This window comes from Poecile atricapillus, chromosome 9, assembly GCF_030490865.1.
Source record: "Poecile atricapillus isolate bPoeAtr1 chromosome 9, bPoeAtr1.hap1, whole genome shotgun sequence".
Lineage (NCBI taxonomy): Eukaryota > Metazoa > Chordata > Aves > Passeriformes > Paridae > Poecile > Poecile atricapillus.
Window position 1 is genome coordinate 22,383,443 of NC_081257.1, and position 15,118 is coordinate 22,398,560.

At 44.8% G+C, this 15,118-nt stretch overlaps 1 protein-coding gene across 1 annotated transcript in view; it reads left to right on the forward strand.

The window, feature by feature from the left end:
• The window catches only part of LOC131582081 (contactin-4), a 271,208-nt gene that overhangs the window by 130,620 nt on the left and 125,470 nt on the right, over positions 1-15,118 (forward strand). Inside the window, exon 3 of the mRNA XM_058844908.1 lies at positions 10,146-10,283. Coding sequence (XP_058700891.1) covers positions 10,229-10,283 — 55 coding nt within the window. The 5' untranslated portion in view covers positions 10,146-10,228. The remainder of the gene's footprint in view (positions 1-10,145; positions 10,284-15,118) is intronic.

A 15,118-nucleotide genomic window follows, 5' to 3' on the forward strand; every position in this document is an offset into this window, starting at 1 on the left:
GGGTTGGAAAGGACCTTAAAGCTCAGCTCCTTCCAGCTTCCCTGGTTGCTCCAAGCCCAGCCTGGCCTTGGGCACTTCCAGGGATGGAGCATCCAAAGCTTCTCTGGGCACTTTGTGCCAGGGCCTCCCCACCCTTGAGGCAAAGAATTCCTGCTCACCTTTGGAGAACAGGCTGAATTTGGTGTGAACTCCTCTCCTTCTTCATCCAGACTCAATCCATGCAAGGCAGGAGCAGAATCTGCTGCTTTAAACAGGGCTTTAAACAGGGAGAGGCTTTAAAATCTGCAGGTGGCTTTGGTGTCAGAGTGTGCATCCAGACCCAGCCTCAGGTCCCTCCTGGCTCCTTTGCCCTCCTCCTGAGCCTTTTGAGGAGCTCCTGGCAGCTCCTGCAGGGACCTGGGCAGGGAGAGCCCCTTCCCAGAGGCAGCAGGAGCAGGCTCTGCTCATCCCACCCCATCCCAGGCTCGCAGGGTGAGGGACAGGCAGAGCCCTAAGCGAGGGATAACAGGAACAAACATTTCTCTTCGCACCTTTTGAAGCTGTTACACACAAATCAATGTTTGCAAACCTTGTTTCCTTTCATCTGCTGCCTATGACAAGCAAACCAAGGGCTTAATGTGATCTCTCAATAAATCCTGGTGCAGCCATCCAGCCATTCCTGAATGGCTGTGGAGCTCTGCTCGTTATCCGCTGTGGAGATGATCCTTGTTTTGTCTGGCCAGGGGCTTGATTCCTTCAATAATTGATATTCCAGATTGAAAACAAAGCTGTGTGCAGCGCTCTTTCCTTGGCTACCTCTGCCAGCTGCTCAGCACATTCCAGCTTGAGAGCCTGTGGCAATGAGGGAGCCTTATTTATTTATTTTTCCTTGCTTAGTACGAGGATGTCTTTTAAAAAATACCCTCGTTCTATAAAAGATGGCAGAGGCAGGAAAAGGCAGTAATTTCATGTAATCTGCATAGTCAGTGTAGGGAAATGCCAGAGTGTTTGCAGCCCTCTAATAGGGATCGTAAACACGCAGTTTATGGTGCTCTGCTGGAGAACAGCTCCCATAAATCACACCCAGCGCAATTTCTTTGTTTTCATTCTGAAGTTTTATTTCCTTTTATGCTTAGTAATTAAATCAGAGCAGGAGGATTGTGCTGTGGGTACCAAGGAGCACCAGGGACTCCAAGGAGGTGTCACCAGAGTCACTTTGCTCTGCTGCAGGGGTTGTTCTGTCAGCCACAGGTCACTGGGATGGGTCAGCCACGAGCTCCTGCCCTGCTCCTCTCTTGGAGGGCTCAGCCACAGTTTTTAAATCGTTTCTCACAGAGATTTGTTGTCCCAGCATCTCCAAGGAGCTGCCAGGTGCAAAGGCCACATGGCCATGGGCAGGTGGCCCTCAGGAGCCACAGTCTGTGGCCACACCAGGCAGGCACTGCTGTGCCCGTGGCATTTCCAGACACTGGTTTGAGGGGTTGGCGTTGCTAACAAAGGTCCTGTGTACTGAGACACCAATTTGTTTTCTGTTGGAGCCTATTTATGCCCTGAATTCCAGCCCAGAATAACCCAAGGCACATCACTGCCTGAGCAGCAGAGCTGTTTCTCGTTTCACACCCAGCCCCAGAGAATCTGCTGCTCTGTCTGAGCCGCACTCGAGGGAACAGAGGCCTCCACTGGTCTGCTCTTGGCTGCTTGGCTTCATTTTGGAGGATTTGCTCTCCCAGTGGGAGGGAAAACTTTGTGTTCAGTCCATGCTGAGGACTTGAGCAGTTCAGTGAACTGATGCCAGGGCTAAATTAATCTGTTCTGGAGGGCCATGGTCAAGGCTGGACTTCCATGGCACTGATTCCCTATCAATTTCCTTGGGGATAAACTCAATTTTTAATCAAAATAACAAATTTAAGTGCAAACCCAGACTATTCCATAGCAAGATATCACCAATTGGATCTGTGCCTTTAGATTTACAAGGCAACAGTGACCTCACCATTTCAGAAAAATCCCAGAGGATGCTCAAGGATGGTGCTGTGCCTTCGCTTGATATCCCAGGAGTGATCCTGGCCTCGCTGCTGGAAACAATCCACAGATAATGGGAGGAAAGGCAGGCTGGGAGCCTGTGAATTCTGTGTTTGGCCGTGTTGTCTCTCTGTGTGGGTTCTGTGGTTTCACAGCAGCAGCTGAGCTGTTGGGATTTGCACCGTGAGCTGCTCCAGCTCGGTGAGAGATGAGCACCCGCAGCAGGCCGTGGGCAGGAGAACTGCTGAGAGCAGCAGGGCTGGGGGCAGGGACCTGCCACCACACAAAAAAATGGGATTTAATTGTCAAGAGGGTGGCAGGCAAGTGGGAGGAGTGGCTGTGGAGTGGGGAACGCTTCCTGCCACCTCCCATCCCACTTTGCTCAGGGCTCCTTTGCAGCTCAGCACCCCAAACTCCCTGGGATTTGTCTCTCACAAATCCCTGGGCAGCAGAGCCAGCCCTGCTGTGCTCCCAGTGCTCACACAAATCTCTGGAACATCCCCTGGGCTGGCTCATCCCATCCCCTGCCCAGCCTGGAGTGTGAGCAGAGCATTCCCAGCTCCAGTTTGGGCCCTCTTGGAAGCACATTCCAGCTCCTGGGAGCTCAGAACTGCAGCATTTTCTTATTTCCACACAAAATGTGCAGTCTAGAGGTGTTTTTAGTCTGCTCTCCCTGCCCTGAGCCTTCCCCACACCCTGCTCCTCTCCTCACTCAACATCCCCAACTCCCTCAATTCCAGGCAGTCTTTAAAATAAACTTTGAAGGGGAAACAAAACACTCAATAATCACATAGCAGGGGTATCAAAACGATTGCTGAGGGTTATTTTTTCCCTTCCCTAGATGATTTTTGGATTTAACAAACCAGTTAAAAACATTTGAGGTCCAAGCATCTCAATTATCTGGGTTGGAAGCCTTCTGCCAGTAATAGGTGATGAGGGAATTGTTGTTTTGATAGCCTCTGTTCCCAGGAATACACAGAGAACGGGCTTCTCACCAGCTTTTCAAAGTCAATAAACTTGCTTGTTGCTTTTCTTCTCCAAGTTCCATTTTATCCCCTTAAGAAAGCTCCAATTTGTACCTCTGAAGGAAGGCAAAGAATTCTTCAGCGTGTGAGTGTGTGTGTGTCCACTGGACTGGACTCTCCCAGTGGAACTCCTGTGGAGAAAACTCTCCTTTTGCCTTTGAAATCAAAGGGGTTACTCTGTAAACTCCAGCAGTGAAAAGTGAAATGTCATTGAGATGATGATTTTAGAGATGATACATAAGTATTTTCAATGTTTTCACATAAATTTTTTGTCTCCTGGACAAGACGATGCTGCCTGATAATGTGGATTTTGGGAATGGACCTTTCCAAAAGGGAATGATAACTTTGAATGTTGCTTATCTAAATTTGTGCAGAGAGTGAAACTGCCTTGATTCCTTATCTTGAAGCAGTGATTTAGGGATAACAGGAACTTCCTTGGCAGCAGAGTCCTGGGAGCCTTGTTCCTGCAGCATTCTGTAATACTGAGACAGCACTAAATTAACCCTTATTTCTGTAAGAAATTTATGCTCAAAAGTCAGCTGGAGTTCAATATTCCAGTCTGACAGCTCAAGGGGTTTGCCAGGGTGGCTGTGCTCTCCGGTGGGAAGAGGCTGCTTGGAGAGCAGGAGGGTGCAGCTAGTGGCTGGTGATTAAAAACATGTAATTTTAACATTAATTTACTGTGGAAAACTGCTGTGGATAAGGAGCTTGTGACTCAGCTGGGAATATCCGTGTTTAGGGTGGATTGTTGCTTCCAAGGAGCTCTCAGGGGTGACCCAGGTGTGCAGGGAATGCTGTGAATGCTACAGGCATCGTCCAGTCCCTCTAAATCAGGTTTTAAGCTGTGGCTTTAGGTCCTGCAGGAAGATAAACCAGAGCTGAGCTCTGATTCAGGGCTCTCACTGAGAGCTTTGCTAACAGCAAAAAAAAAGAAGAACAAAGCAAAATTGGACATGTAATGGTCCTTCCAGACCACTTGTGTTGATGATGGACCGGTGATATAGTTAGGAGATAAGAAGTGGACTTTGGAAATACCAACTCAAATATCTTTTGCTCTTTTGAGTTATCTTACTCTCCCTAAAGCTGGCATCTTTTGAGGTTTATAATTTATTGCTTGGCTATGTGGGAAAGCCCCTGGCTTTAATCTCCCAAAACACTGCACTGAAAATGTCACTCGGTGTGAAGGTGGAAATTGGCTTTAAAGTGGTGAGTTTTAAGGTAACTGATCCAGACAATCTTTAGTAAAAGTCTCTCTAAAAGAGGATCAATTATAATTTGTAGAAAAAGCCAGGCCAGGAAGTTTCACTGCTTGTAGCTTTTTATTATGATAATGTTACTCCTTGGAATAAAGCACCTCAGAATTTGTGGGCTGTTTGTGTGTGGATGTTCTCTGAGAGCTGCTGCCTCAGGTGAGGCATTCCCTATTTCATCCCTTAATGGAAAAGGTAGAACAATAAACAGCGAGCCCTAATAAACACCCATACCTTTAATTCTGCCTCGTGTCCAGCCACCCTGCTCTCCTTCCCTGGAGATGATTTATCCTTGCATTATCCAGGTTTTCCAGGGCAATTCTGAATTTCCTGAGGGTGATGGTGCAGCTAGTGGCTGGTGATTAAAAACATGTAATTTTAACATTAATTTACTGTGGAAAACTGCTGTGGATAAGGAGCTTGTGACTCAGCTGGGAATATCCGTGTTTAGGGTGGATTGTTGCTTCCAAGGAGCTCTCAGGGGTGACCCAGGTGTGCAGGGAATGCTGTGAATGCTACAGGCATCATCCAGTCCCTCTAAATCAGGTTTTAAGCTGTGGCTTTAGGTCCTGCAGGAAGATAAACCAGGAATGTTGCTTCTAGACCCTGTCAGAAAGGGGTGGCGTTGGTGGGAGTGATTTCCATCTGTAATTCCAGCAGCAGGGAAGCATCTCCCTGTCTGCCCCACTGCTGGCAGAGCTGCCCCACAGCGGGGTTGTTGGGATGAGCATAAATCAGGGAGCACTTCCACCAAAGAAATTTCCATGGAATAAACAGTATTTGACCTCCAGAGGTTGTCATTCGTGGCAGTGGGCGCCTCCTGAGTGATTCCATCGGGAATCTTTGCTCGTGCTGTTGGAATTGTGTTTGTTGTGTGGCTGGGATGGACACAATCCATCCATGGGACAGCCACACACGGCTGGGGCACAGCTCACCAAGGCCTGAGAAATAAAAATGACTGGGCTGGGCTGGGAAATTCCATCTGTGGAGCTGCTGTAACTTCCCTGGCCTGGGGAAATGAAATCTCTATCCAGTGACAGACTGGGAATGAGAGCCCAAAGGGGAAACACAACGTGAAACCTGACATTGTTTTCTCAGACAATTGTGGTATTTTTGGTTGATGTTTGGTCAAGGATTGGACTGGATGATCTCACACATCTTTCCAACCTCAATAATTCCATAGTTATATTACATAGATTCCACTAAGAATCCTGAAGCACCTACCAAGCCCATCTTTGATGGGCAGAGACCTTTTTATAGGTGTGAATTAGAGAAGGTGTGCATTCCTTTTTTAAGAAAAAGAGAGGGTTTTTGGAACCTCAGAAAACTTTCTGGTTTATTTTCAACTTTTTTGTTTTGGTTTGGTTTTTTTTGTTTGTTTTGGTTTTTTGTTTGTTTGTTTGTTTTGGGTTTTTTTGTTTATTTGGGTTTTTTTTCTTGTGCATACAAGTGGAATTTGAGCTTCTGTTATATCTTAGTGCTCAAGTTTTGCTGGCTCTGGTATTTCTACATTTGGCCTGCAATATCCATCCCGTGTAGGTGCTGTTGTCTGCATTTTCTATCTCCTCTTTCCCTTAAACAGTTCAGGGAGTGACTGGAGGTAGCACTCACTGCTCAGGGTGGGGATTGGTCACAGGTTGGACTCAGTGACCTTGGAGGTCTTTTCCAACCCAAAAAATTCTGTGATTTTGTGCCCCCAGCATCTGCACAGCCCCACACCAGAGAGCAGTGGGACCACCCAACGCTCTGCTCTCCCTTCTGCAGCCAAGCCTGGAGATTATTTTCACGATTCCCCACTCCTGTTTGAAAAGCTGGGCACCACTGGGGAGGTTTTGGCAGATGGATGAATGTCAGTGTGGAGGGAAGCAGCGAATGAATTCCCCTCAGCGCTGCTCCTGCCCTCAGGTCACACCTGTGGCAGCCCCAGGGTGGCTTCACCTCCAATCTAACAAGTCCCCCATTAGTGCCGAGTGTTTTGTGCTTACCCTGAGCTCTTCCTCGGCCGAGGTGATTAAAAGCTGCCTGTTGCTGTCTGTGTGTGCAGCACGCTTCATTAGCAGTGATTTATCTGGGAGCTGAGCAGAGCTGGCACTCTGCAGCACACCAGTGGGCAGCAGCAGCAGAATGTCAGCTGAGGATGCTGCAGCTCTGCAGGGCTCTGGTGCCTTTTTGGGATTACCCAAAAACAGAGGCCAGGCAGAATTAAAGGAATAAAAAGCAGTTCTGTTCATTGAAGGTCCTGCAGGTGCATTTAGGGCAGACAAAACCCCCCAAAAATGAACCACGGGTCACGGGTTTTACACTTTTATAAGTTTGGTCCATTTGCATTTTGGGGGTTGATTTTCCAATTCCAGCTCAGGTAATGAAGTCATTTAGCCCAAGTTTGCTGCCCCCAAGTCCCTTTTGTTTCCATCTCTGGGGCCTGAGGCAGTGAGGTGTCCTTGATTGCCAGGCCTGGAGAGGAATTGCTGTGTCTGCCCAAAGTGGGGAAGCAGCAGCTGGCACTGGGTGTGGAGTTTGGAGTTCTGCACTAAAGAACTGCAGGGTTACACAGAGATGGGAAATAGAAAATCTGAAATCCTAAGGCATCACTCTTAGGTGTGCTCTGCAGGTTTTCCTTCAGAACATTCACAAAACTGAGTGGTCACATAGTACAAATTTATCTTTTAAATTGTTTTTCACATTCTAAATCTATCCATAGATGTATTAGTTTCAGGATTTTAATTTTTATTTTGCTTTTACAGTAGTGCTAATCATGAAAAATCCAAACAAAATTACTCACAGCCATGCCCACAAACGTGGAAAAATTCACCACAGATATTTCTACTCCACACATATTTTTTTTTTCCCCCCTCCTTCCTGCCTGCAGTCAGAGCTCTTAGAGTCAAGTTTCTTTGGCAGAATCCAATTAGGAGCAAAGGTGCCTTTGGAAGGAATTTGCAATGGCTGCATTGCCAGAAGTAAAGTTAAAAAGACATCTGCACACGTGTGGTGGCACCAGGGCTTCTAATGGGCTGCACTTCCAGACTGAAGCTCAGCAATCTCATTTTCATCTCCAAAAAGTAACTTGTGTAGTGCTGAAACTGCCTCTGCTTCCTTCTGCAAATGAAATATTAAACTTTGTGTAAACTTTGTGAGTTTTCAGCCTTCAGCAGCAGCACAAACTCCCCTGGGATTTCATAGTCAGGAAGCATTTAGGAATGGGAAGGATCTTTTCAATTATCCACCTTTTGCTCATGCACAAACGTTGCTTTTCCTGAAGCCACTGCCATAAAAAGTCTCTGTGTTTGAACAGTTCTTGCAGAGCTCTGAACAAAGGCCGATGTGAGCAGCAGAAAAATTTACAGGGAAACATTCTGAGAATTGGACTCATTCACATGTGAAATAGGGAACGATCACGAGAAATGGAATTGCAGCCGTGGCTTGAGAACCACCATAATTTAACCTTAGGAAAATATTTTTAGTGGTAATCATCTAATTTACTTTTCAGTGCTGTTTTTGCCAAGACAGGCATCGTTTCTCTTTGGGGAGACTTTCTGTCGTGCTTTACCCCGTGAGGACATCAGGGAGATGGAAACTTTGCTTTGAAACACGTGCACGACCCTCTGGTGTCTCTTGGTTCTCTGCAGCAACTGCTGAATGGCTGAATAATGGAAAAGTTTCAGCTTTTTCATTTGACTTAAAATATATTTATTTCCCAGAGCTTCTGGGGCTGTCCCTGGATCCCTGGAAGTGTCCAAGGCCAGGTTGGATGGGTCTGGGAGCAGCCTGGGACAGTGGGAGGTGTCCCTGTCATGGCACTGGATGGGCTTTAAGGTCCCTTCCCACCCAAACCATTCCACAATTCTATATTTTTATATAGAATCATATATATTTATATTTATATTTTTAGCCTAACTTTCATTTTTGGCTGAAATTAAGATCCACTGGTTGTGTCAAAACTAGATGGGAGGAAGGACAGATCCTGCTACTTTTAACATCTTTATCAGCTGGAAGCTAATTTCCATTAGTAACTTTGAAATGCTTTGTATTTGTGTTTAAAATGCTGAGAAAAGCATTATTTCCTGAGTAGAAAATAAAACAAATAAATAAAATGAGTTTGCAAACCCTCACAGTAGCCAGAACTTTCCCCAAATGGATGCTGGGTCAGGGCAGCTGTGGCAAGAACTGAAGTTGCAATGAGGAGGGGTAATAAATTCAAGACTATCCAGGATTTTTATTATTGCTTTTTAATTCCTGGGAAAAGGAGAACTGGAAAGAATTTCAGCAGCTGCTGAAATCCAAGATTTATCTCAAATTTCACTTAAATTGGTGTAAAACTGGTAGAAATCTCTTGTGTGGCTGCTGTTATAATCTAGAGAATTTGGTGTTTGGGGGAAAACTAGTGTTTTTCCACAGGTCAGGACTATTTAGGGTAAAAAAAATACATTTTTGGAATTCACTAGAAACTGCTTCACTGTGTCAATCAATATAGACATTTTCTTTCCAAAATTAATAATTATTACTCTAATCATTGCCTTAAATAATTCTTAGGATTCATTGATTGGTCATTCCTGCTCCCCCCAGCACACCTCACCAGTCTGTGTGAGAACAGATGAATTTATGCAATTAATCTCTCCCTGCTTCAAAGCTGCATCTTCAGATCAGAGGGTGAAGATTCTCAACCTTCCCAGGGCATTGAACCTGACTTTATTAGAAGAACTTTCCCAATTTTAGCTCACAAAAGCAGCCAGAGACCTCTCTTGTTATTACTCATGCAGTTTGTCTTGTAAGCACGAAGGCCCCTGAACTTCCAGTCTTCAGCGAGATGAATAAATTATAAGAATGTGTGTCTGGCTTGATTTATTTATTTTTAATATTTAAATGCCTGCTCTGGAGCGGTTCCTTTCATAAATGAAGGCATTTTTTCCCCCTTGGGTTGCTGGGAGGGGGACGGTGGCGGTTTGCAGTGATCAGCTGGGAAGGTCTTAAATTACTCTCAAATTCTAATTATTTACAGGTCGTAACAGGGGGCATGGGGAACATCGGTTTTTACTTGGGGATGTTTTAAAGTTGATTTTTAAACAGAATTTTAGAGCAGTGAGGTTGGAGGTGGAATGGGAAAAATATCCCCTTCCTTGAGCAGTGTGGGAACCTTTCCTGCAAAGCTCTGCCTGGCAGAGATGCTGCCCTTTGTGTGCTGGATGAAAAGAGAAAAGTTATGGAGCAGGCAATTACTCTGATTTTCATTTTCATCTGCAGAGTTCACTAATTACACCAGCTCACCCCAGAGAGGCAGGGAGTGAATCTCCCCAGGGCAAAATTAAGAGAGAGCAAAAATCTCCCAGCGACAGGTTACACTCCTTAATCCTCACCTGCCACCATGAAATGGTCACAGATCACTGCTGAGAATGATTTGAAAGTCAATATAATAATATTGACTTTCAATAATATAAATTATTATAATTTTTGTAATATTATAATATTAATTTTTGTTATCATTATCATATTATTATATTATTATATTATTATATTATAACATTATTACATTATTACATTATTACATTAATATATTAATATATTATATATGTATTGTATTATATATAGTGTATTATAATTATATATAACATAGTATAATATATTATATATTATAATATATAATATGTATAATATATTATAATATATTATATAATAATATTATATACTATTATATTATTAATATTATTAATTATTATAATATAATAATATAAATTATTATCATTATTATAATATAATAATAAACAAAAGTTTCTTTGTTGATCCTCAGATACAACTTCCCTGGAAAGGAAGAACAAGCTGTCAGCAAAGAGGAGCCCCCAGCCTAAATCTCCTTGTGATTTGTTTTGTTTTGCAGCCTGAAGCTTGCCTGAGCTTTGCAGGGAGCCCCGTTGTGCTCTGTGATTCCTGGGCTGCTCTCCTCTGCCCCTGGAGCTGAAGATGAGGTTGCTATGGGAGCTGCTGGTGCTGCACTCGCTCACGGTGTGCCTGGCAGGTGAGGTGTCCTCTTTCCATCCCTTAAAACACCAAAATAATAAATAAAACACCATAAAATCCATCCATTAAAACACCCTGATTTCCCCACTAATGCCAGGGCGCCCTGTGCTAAAATACCCAAATAAATCCCTGTTCGTGGCCTTTGTTACCAAACAGGTCCAAGTAAAACTCATTTTCCTCTTGGTCCATGTCTCCCAGCCCGAGCAGAATTTCTCAAAGCTCTGCTCTGCCCCTTTCCTCTTCAGAGCTGCTGTTGATGGGAGTTGTTTTCCCTCATTCCGTGTTAAGCGTTTCCCTGCTCAATTAAACCTGTGGAGCTTTCATTAAAGTGGTGTTGTGTTACAGCTGAGCCCTCGCTCCATTTAACAAATAATTAGAATAACATATTCCAGCCATGCAACCATCCCCTGCAAGCGCCCTTGTTTAACCTTTTCTGCCCAAATTGAAATGTTCAGAGCATTCCCAGAGAAATTCCCAGAGATTTTTGAGGGATGTGCCTTTTTCCTGGAGCTGAAACAGTTCTTGAGAACATTTTGGGTTTGCAGAATGAGCAAATTGATGTCATTGCCATTGGTTGTGGGATCGCCTCTCCTGGACCACACCAGGACTGCCCAAGGCTGTCCTGAGCCTTTCTCTCTTTGCCACATCCTTGATTAATTCCTCCTTACACTGCCATTATTATTCTCACACATGTTTTGTCCTAGGGAGGGAGTCAGGCTTTAATTAATGTTTATTGGTGTTAACCTGGATTGCTCTCATTTACCTGCTGCTCGCTCAGATTCTTTTACTGCTTTATTTATTCACTTTTGATTTCTCCCCTTTTCTTTGTGCTCACTGTCAGGTTCCTTTTCCAGCATTTTAGATAGTAACAAAGTACTTAGAGCAGTGTTTCCTTTTTTCTGCTTAGCTCTACTGAACATAAAGCGACTTTTCTTCCGGTACTTAGGGGTACCTATTTTTGAAATTTGCTTCCAAGTCTTTCTAAATGTGCTTTGACAGTTTCTGAGCTGGCAGAAAATTGGATGCAGAGAGATTCTGCAATGCAGAGCCCCCACGTGTTTCGGGAATTGCAACCCCAGGGAAGTTGGGCTGCAGGAGTACAGCGAGGATGAGCCTTTATTTCAAGCAAATAAATAAAAGAGTGGGAAAACAAAAGCATGGAAAATTTTTTTTACTGTAATTTCTTTACTTGAAATACCTATTGCAAACTGCTTAAGGTCAGCAAAATAAAGTTTCAGGGGGATTGATTTGATGAGGTTGCTTTTATCAAAATATCTGTGTTTAATGAAAATACATCCCTCCAGCATTGGCTTGTCCCCCGTTATTCTGCAGCAGCATTTTCTCTCCTCTTTGCAGTGCACTGAATTTACCCAGGCCTCAGATTCTCTGTGCTGCTGAGGGAAGTTTAACAGATGAATGGGGAGAGGAGTGCCAGAAGTTTTGTGTGAGTTTTAGAGCAGGTGCTGAGTGGGGAAATGGTTTCTTTTTGCTGCTCTGGGCCAACTTCTTTGGGCAGGTTTTAAATCTGGAATGTTCTGTGGCTGCCTGCAGCATTGTCTGAGCTGGCTGCAGGCAGGGAAGGGGATGTGCTGTGGGAATTCTGCTGCTGCCATGAGCAGGGCTCCCTCCTTTGGGCTCTTTTTAAGGGATGCACTTGGATTGCTTCCCAGAGCCGTGGGAGTGTTTTGTGTCGTGCTCTGGTGTTATGAACACATGCACAGGTGGCTGTTAAATACTCTGAAGTTAAGGGGGAAACTTGTGTTTTCATGTTGAGCAAACCATTTTCCACCCTTGTGAAAAAAATATTAGCGACTGAGTTATAAAAGAAGTAAAAAATATAGTCTGCAGAAAGTTTTCTACCAACCCTCCACAGCGCTTTGTGGAGCCTGAGATGACTGGGAGAGTTAAGCTCGATTCTTAAACCTGGAAATGGAATACTTGTGTTTGGTTCTTGTGATCAGAGTCAGACACAGCCCAGGTGTCACCCTGCAGTCGGTGTCTGCTGCAGAGAGCAGGGGGCTGCTGAAGGATCAGGTTTTGGGCTGTTAACTCGACAAATCCTGTGGAGTTTTGGGTGGTGCCACCATCCCAAAGCAGCAGCATCCCCAGCACTTCTCTGGGGCTTCAGCCACTGCCACCAGCTCCTTGGGCCTTTTCTGAAGTGTGTGCTTCCTAAATTGCACCAAAACTTCCCAAAGTGGCTCGTCCAAGCCATGAACCAGCCCAGCACTGCAGGATCCCGCTGTGTCCTTGAGGTGCCACTCACCCAGGACTGCCACTGCTGCTCGCTGCCCACAGGGACATGTGGGAACTCACAGTGGTCAAATCAGAGATTTTTAGGCTTCAGGCATTAGCTTGAGCCTGTGGGAAACTGAGTCACACAAGGTTCTCACTCTGGCCTGGGGAATCATAAGGAGGAATCCAAACAGTCCTTAGAGAAGGAAAACAACCTGTGCAGGTGTTGTTTGTTCCTTGTTGTTTAGAAGTGATGGAGGGGTGTTGTTCCAACTGCCCAATGCTGCTGATGTGTTGGTTTCATGACCAGTGAGAGTTTCACCTCTCAGACCTGTCTGTAAAAGATCAGGAAGAATAAAACTCTGTCTCTTGTGCAGCTTAGCTGAGAGAGTCTGTGTGGTGCTCCTGCTGTTCCCAGTACAGTGTGACAGGGATGCTGGCTCTGTGTGCTGGCTGTTCAGATCTCACCGCTCCTCACAGAGCTGATGAAAAGCTCACACAGAAACCTCCGTCAGTCCCAGGGTGTTTCTAAAGCAGCTGCCTCCAGGTGCAGCACTGCTGGTGATTTCAGCAGCCTGGAAAAGGCTGAAGGTCTTCCAGAGCCACCAGCCCCTTCCAAGCCACCACCCAGCCTGGGACCTTGTTTTCCAGACTGTTTTTCACCGGTTGTTTTGAGGTTGCACTGCTAAAAACCTGCTGATGCTTTCTGGACTCCGTAGTTGGTGTGGTGCTCAGGGTTTCTGGCTGTGTTCTCAGGAGTCTTCAGGTGTCAGTAGCTGAAAATGAATTCTTTGGTGGCAAACAGCCCTGGTTTGTTCAGGTTCTCAGATTCCTGAAACAGCAGCTGTGGTGCTGATAACTTTTCAGTGTTGGAGAGTGGGATGAGAGGCAGAATAAGCTGTGAAAAGTAGCACAAAGATCTTCAGTCATGATCTTGTTAGAAAAGGTTCTCCCTTGGGCATCCCCACACATCCCAAAAAATCATTGGTGTCCAGCCAGGACAGAGTGATGGTGATGCCTCCAGAGGCTCCTGGAGCAGAGCAGGGCAGGTTAAAGGAATAAAGCAGGGTTTATTTTTATTAAAAGCCTTCCAAGGATCACCTTGGGCAGTGCATGGCCCTGGCTGTACCCAGGATGGGCCCCGGCTCAGGAGTTTCACACTTGGATCAGTTCTGGTCCATTTCCACCTCGGGGTGAATTGTGCAATTCCAGCTGCAGGTGATGCAGTCCCATCCTCCCAGGTTGCTCCATCAATTCCCTGCTGGTTGTGCTTTTTGGGCCTGGAGCTGCAGCGGTGCCCTCGGTTCTGGGGCTGGGAAAGGATTGTTGTGTGTGCCTGAGCTGGGAGAGCTCGCTGACACTTTGTGTGGAGCTCAGAGCTATGTTCCAGTGCAGAATCTGCAAAATATGAAAGCTGAAACTTAAGGCATCAATGGAAACAAGAAGCATTGCATGTGCTGAGCCAAGCACGGAGGGAGATGTGACATTGTGCGCCTGCATGCGCTGGACCAGTCTGAAAGGAAATTTTCTGTGTTTTCCGTGACTTCTGTGCCATCCTCTGCCTCATTAACCTCCTGGAGCAGAGAGTTTCTCTGCTGAAGTCGCATTTGCATGTTAATGAGCTGCAGTGGCACAGACACATTAATGTCTGAGTGTGCATATGCATATTTTATGGTGGGATTTAACCATTCACCTTCTGACCGTGCTGTGGGTTAAACTCAGCTTAGCCCCACCCAGCCTCTCTCTCACCTCCACCCCACTGCAATGGGGAGGAGAATCAAAATTAAAACTTGTAGGTTGAGATAGGAACAATTTAGTAATTGAAATAAAGTAAAATATAATGACAAATACAATAGTATTATAATAAATAATATAGTAAATAATACAAGTCAATAATAGTATTGTTAACTTTATAGTAATAACAGTGAATAGTAATATAAAGTAACAAACCAAGTGATGCACAATCAAATTGTTCAACACCCACTGACCCATGGCAGATCCTGCCGTGAACCTGACCAGCCCCTTCCAGCTGTAAGCACCACAAAAATACAGGAACTTTAAGAAATTAATTTGTCCTGGAGCTCTTGGTTTGGATTTTTTCTGTTGCTTTGGTTTGATTTTGTTTGGGTTTTTTGTTTTGTTTCACTTTGGGGTTTTTTTTGTTTGAATGGTTTGTTTGGGTTTTTGTTGTAGTTGTTGGTTTTTGGGTTGTTTCTTTTTAATGGTGGTTCAGGATCTTTCCCCAAAACTTTTTTTAACAGGAAAATATTCCCAGAGATTCCTGTCCAGTCATTCTTCCTCCTTTTATCTCATGCTGGTCCAGCACATCAATACCCCAGCAGTGACTCAGACCAGAGTGTTTAAAGCACAGCTGTGCAACTCATGGGAGGGAAAAAAATGCAATATAGAGTCAAATGTTTTCCATTGTGAGGCAAAACCCCCATAATTTATATCAATACATTCCAGTGAAATAGGGCACCCAGCTCTGTTAAAAACCAAACCTCAAAATTCACAGACAGATGAGGATTTGCATTCATTCTGCTCTCCAAGCAGCTGCAGGTTTCGTACCAGAGAAATTCAGCTAATTTCATGTCTGAA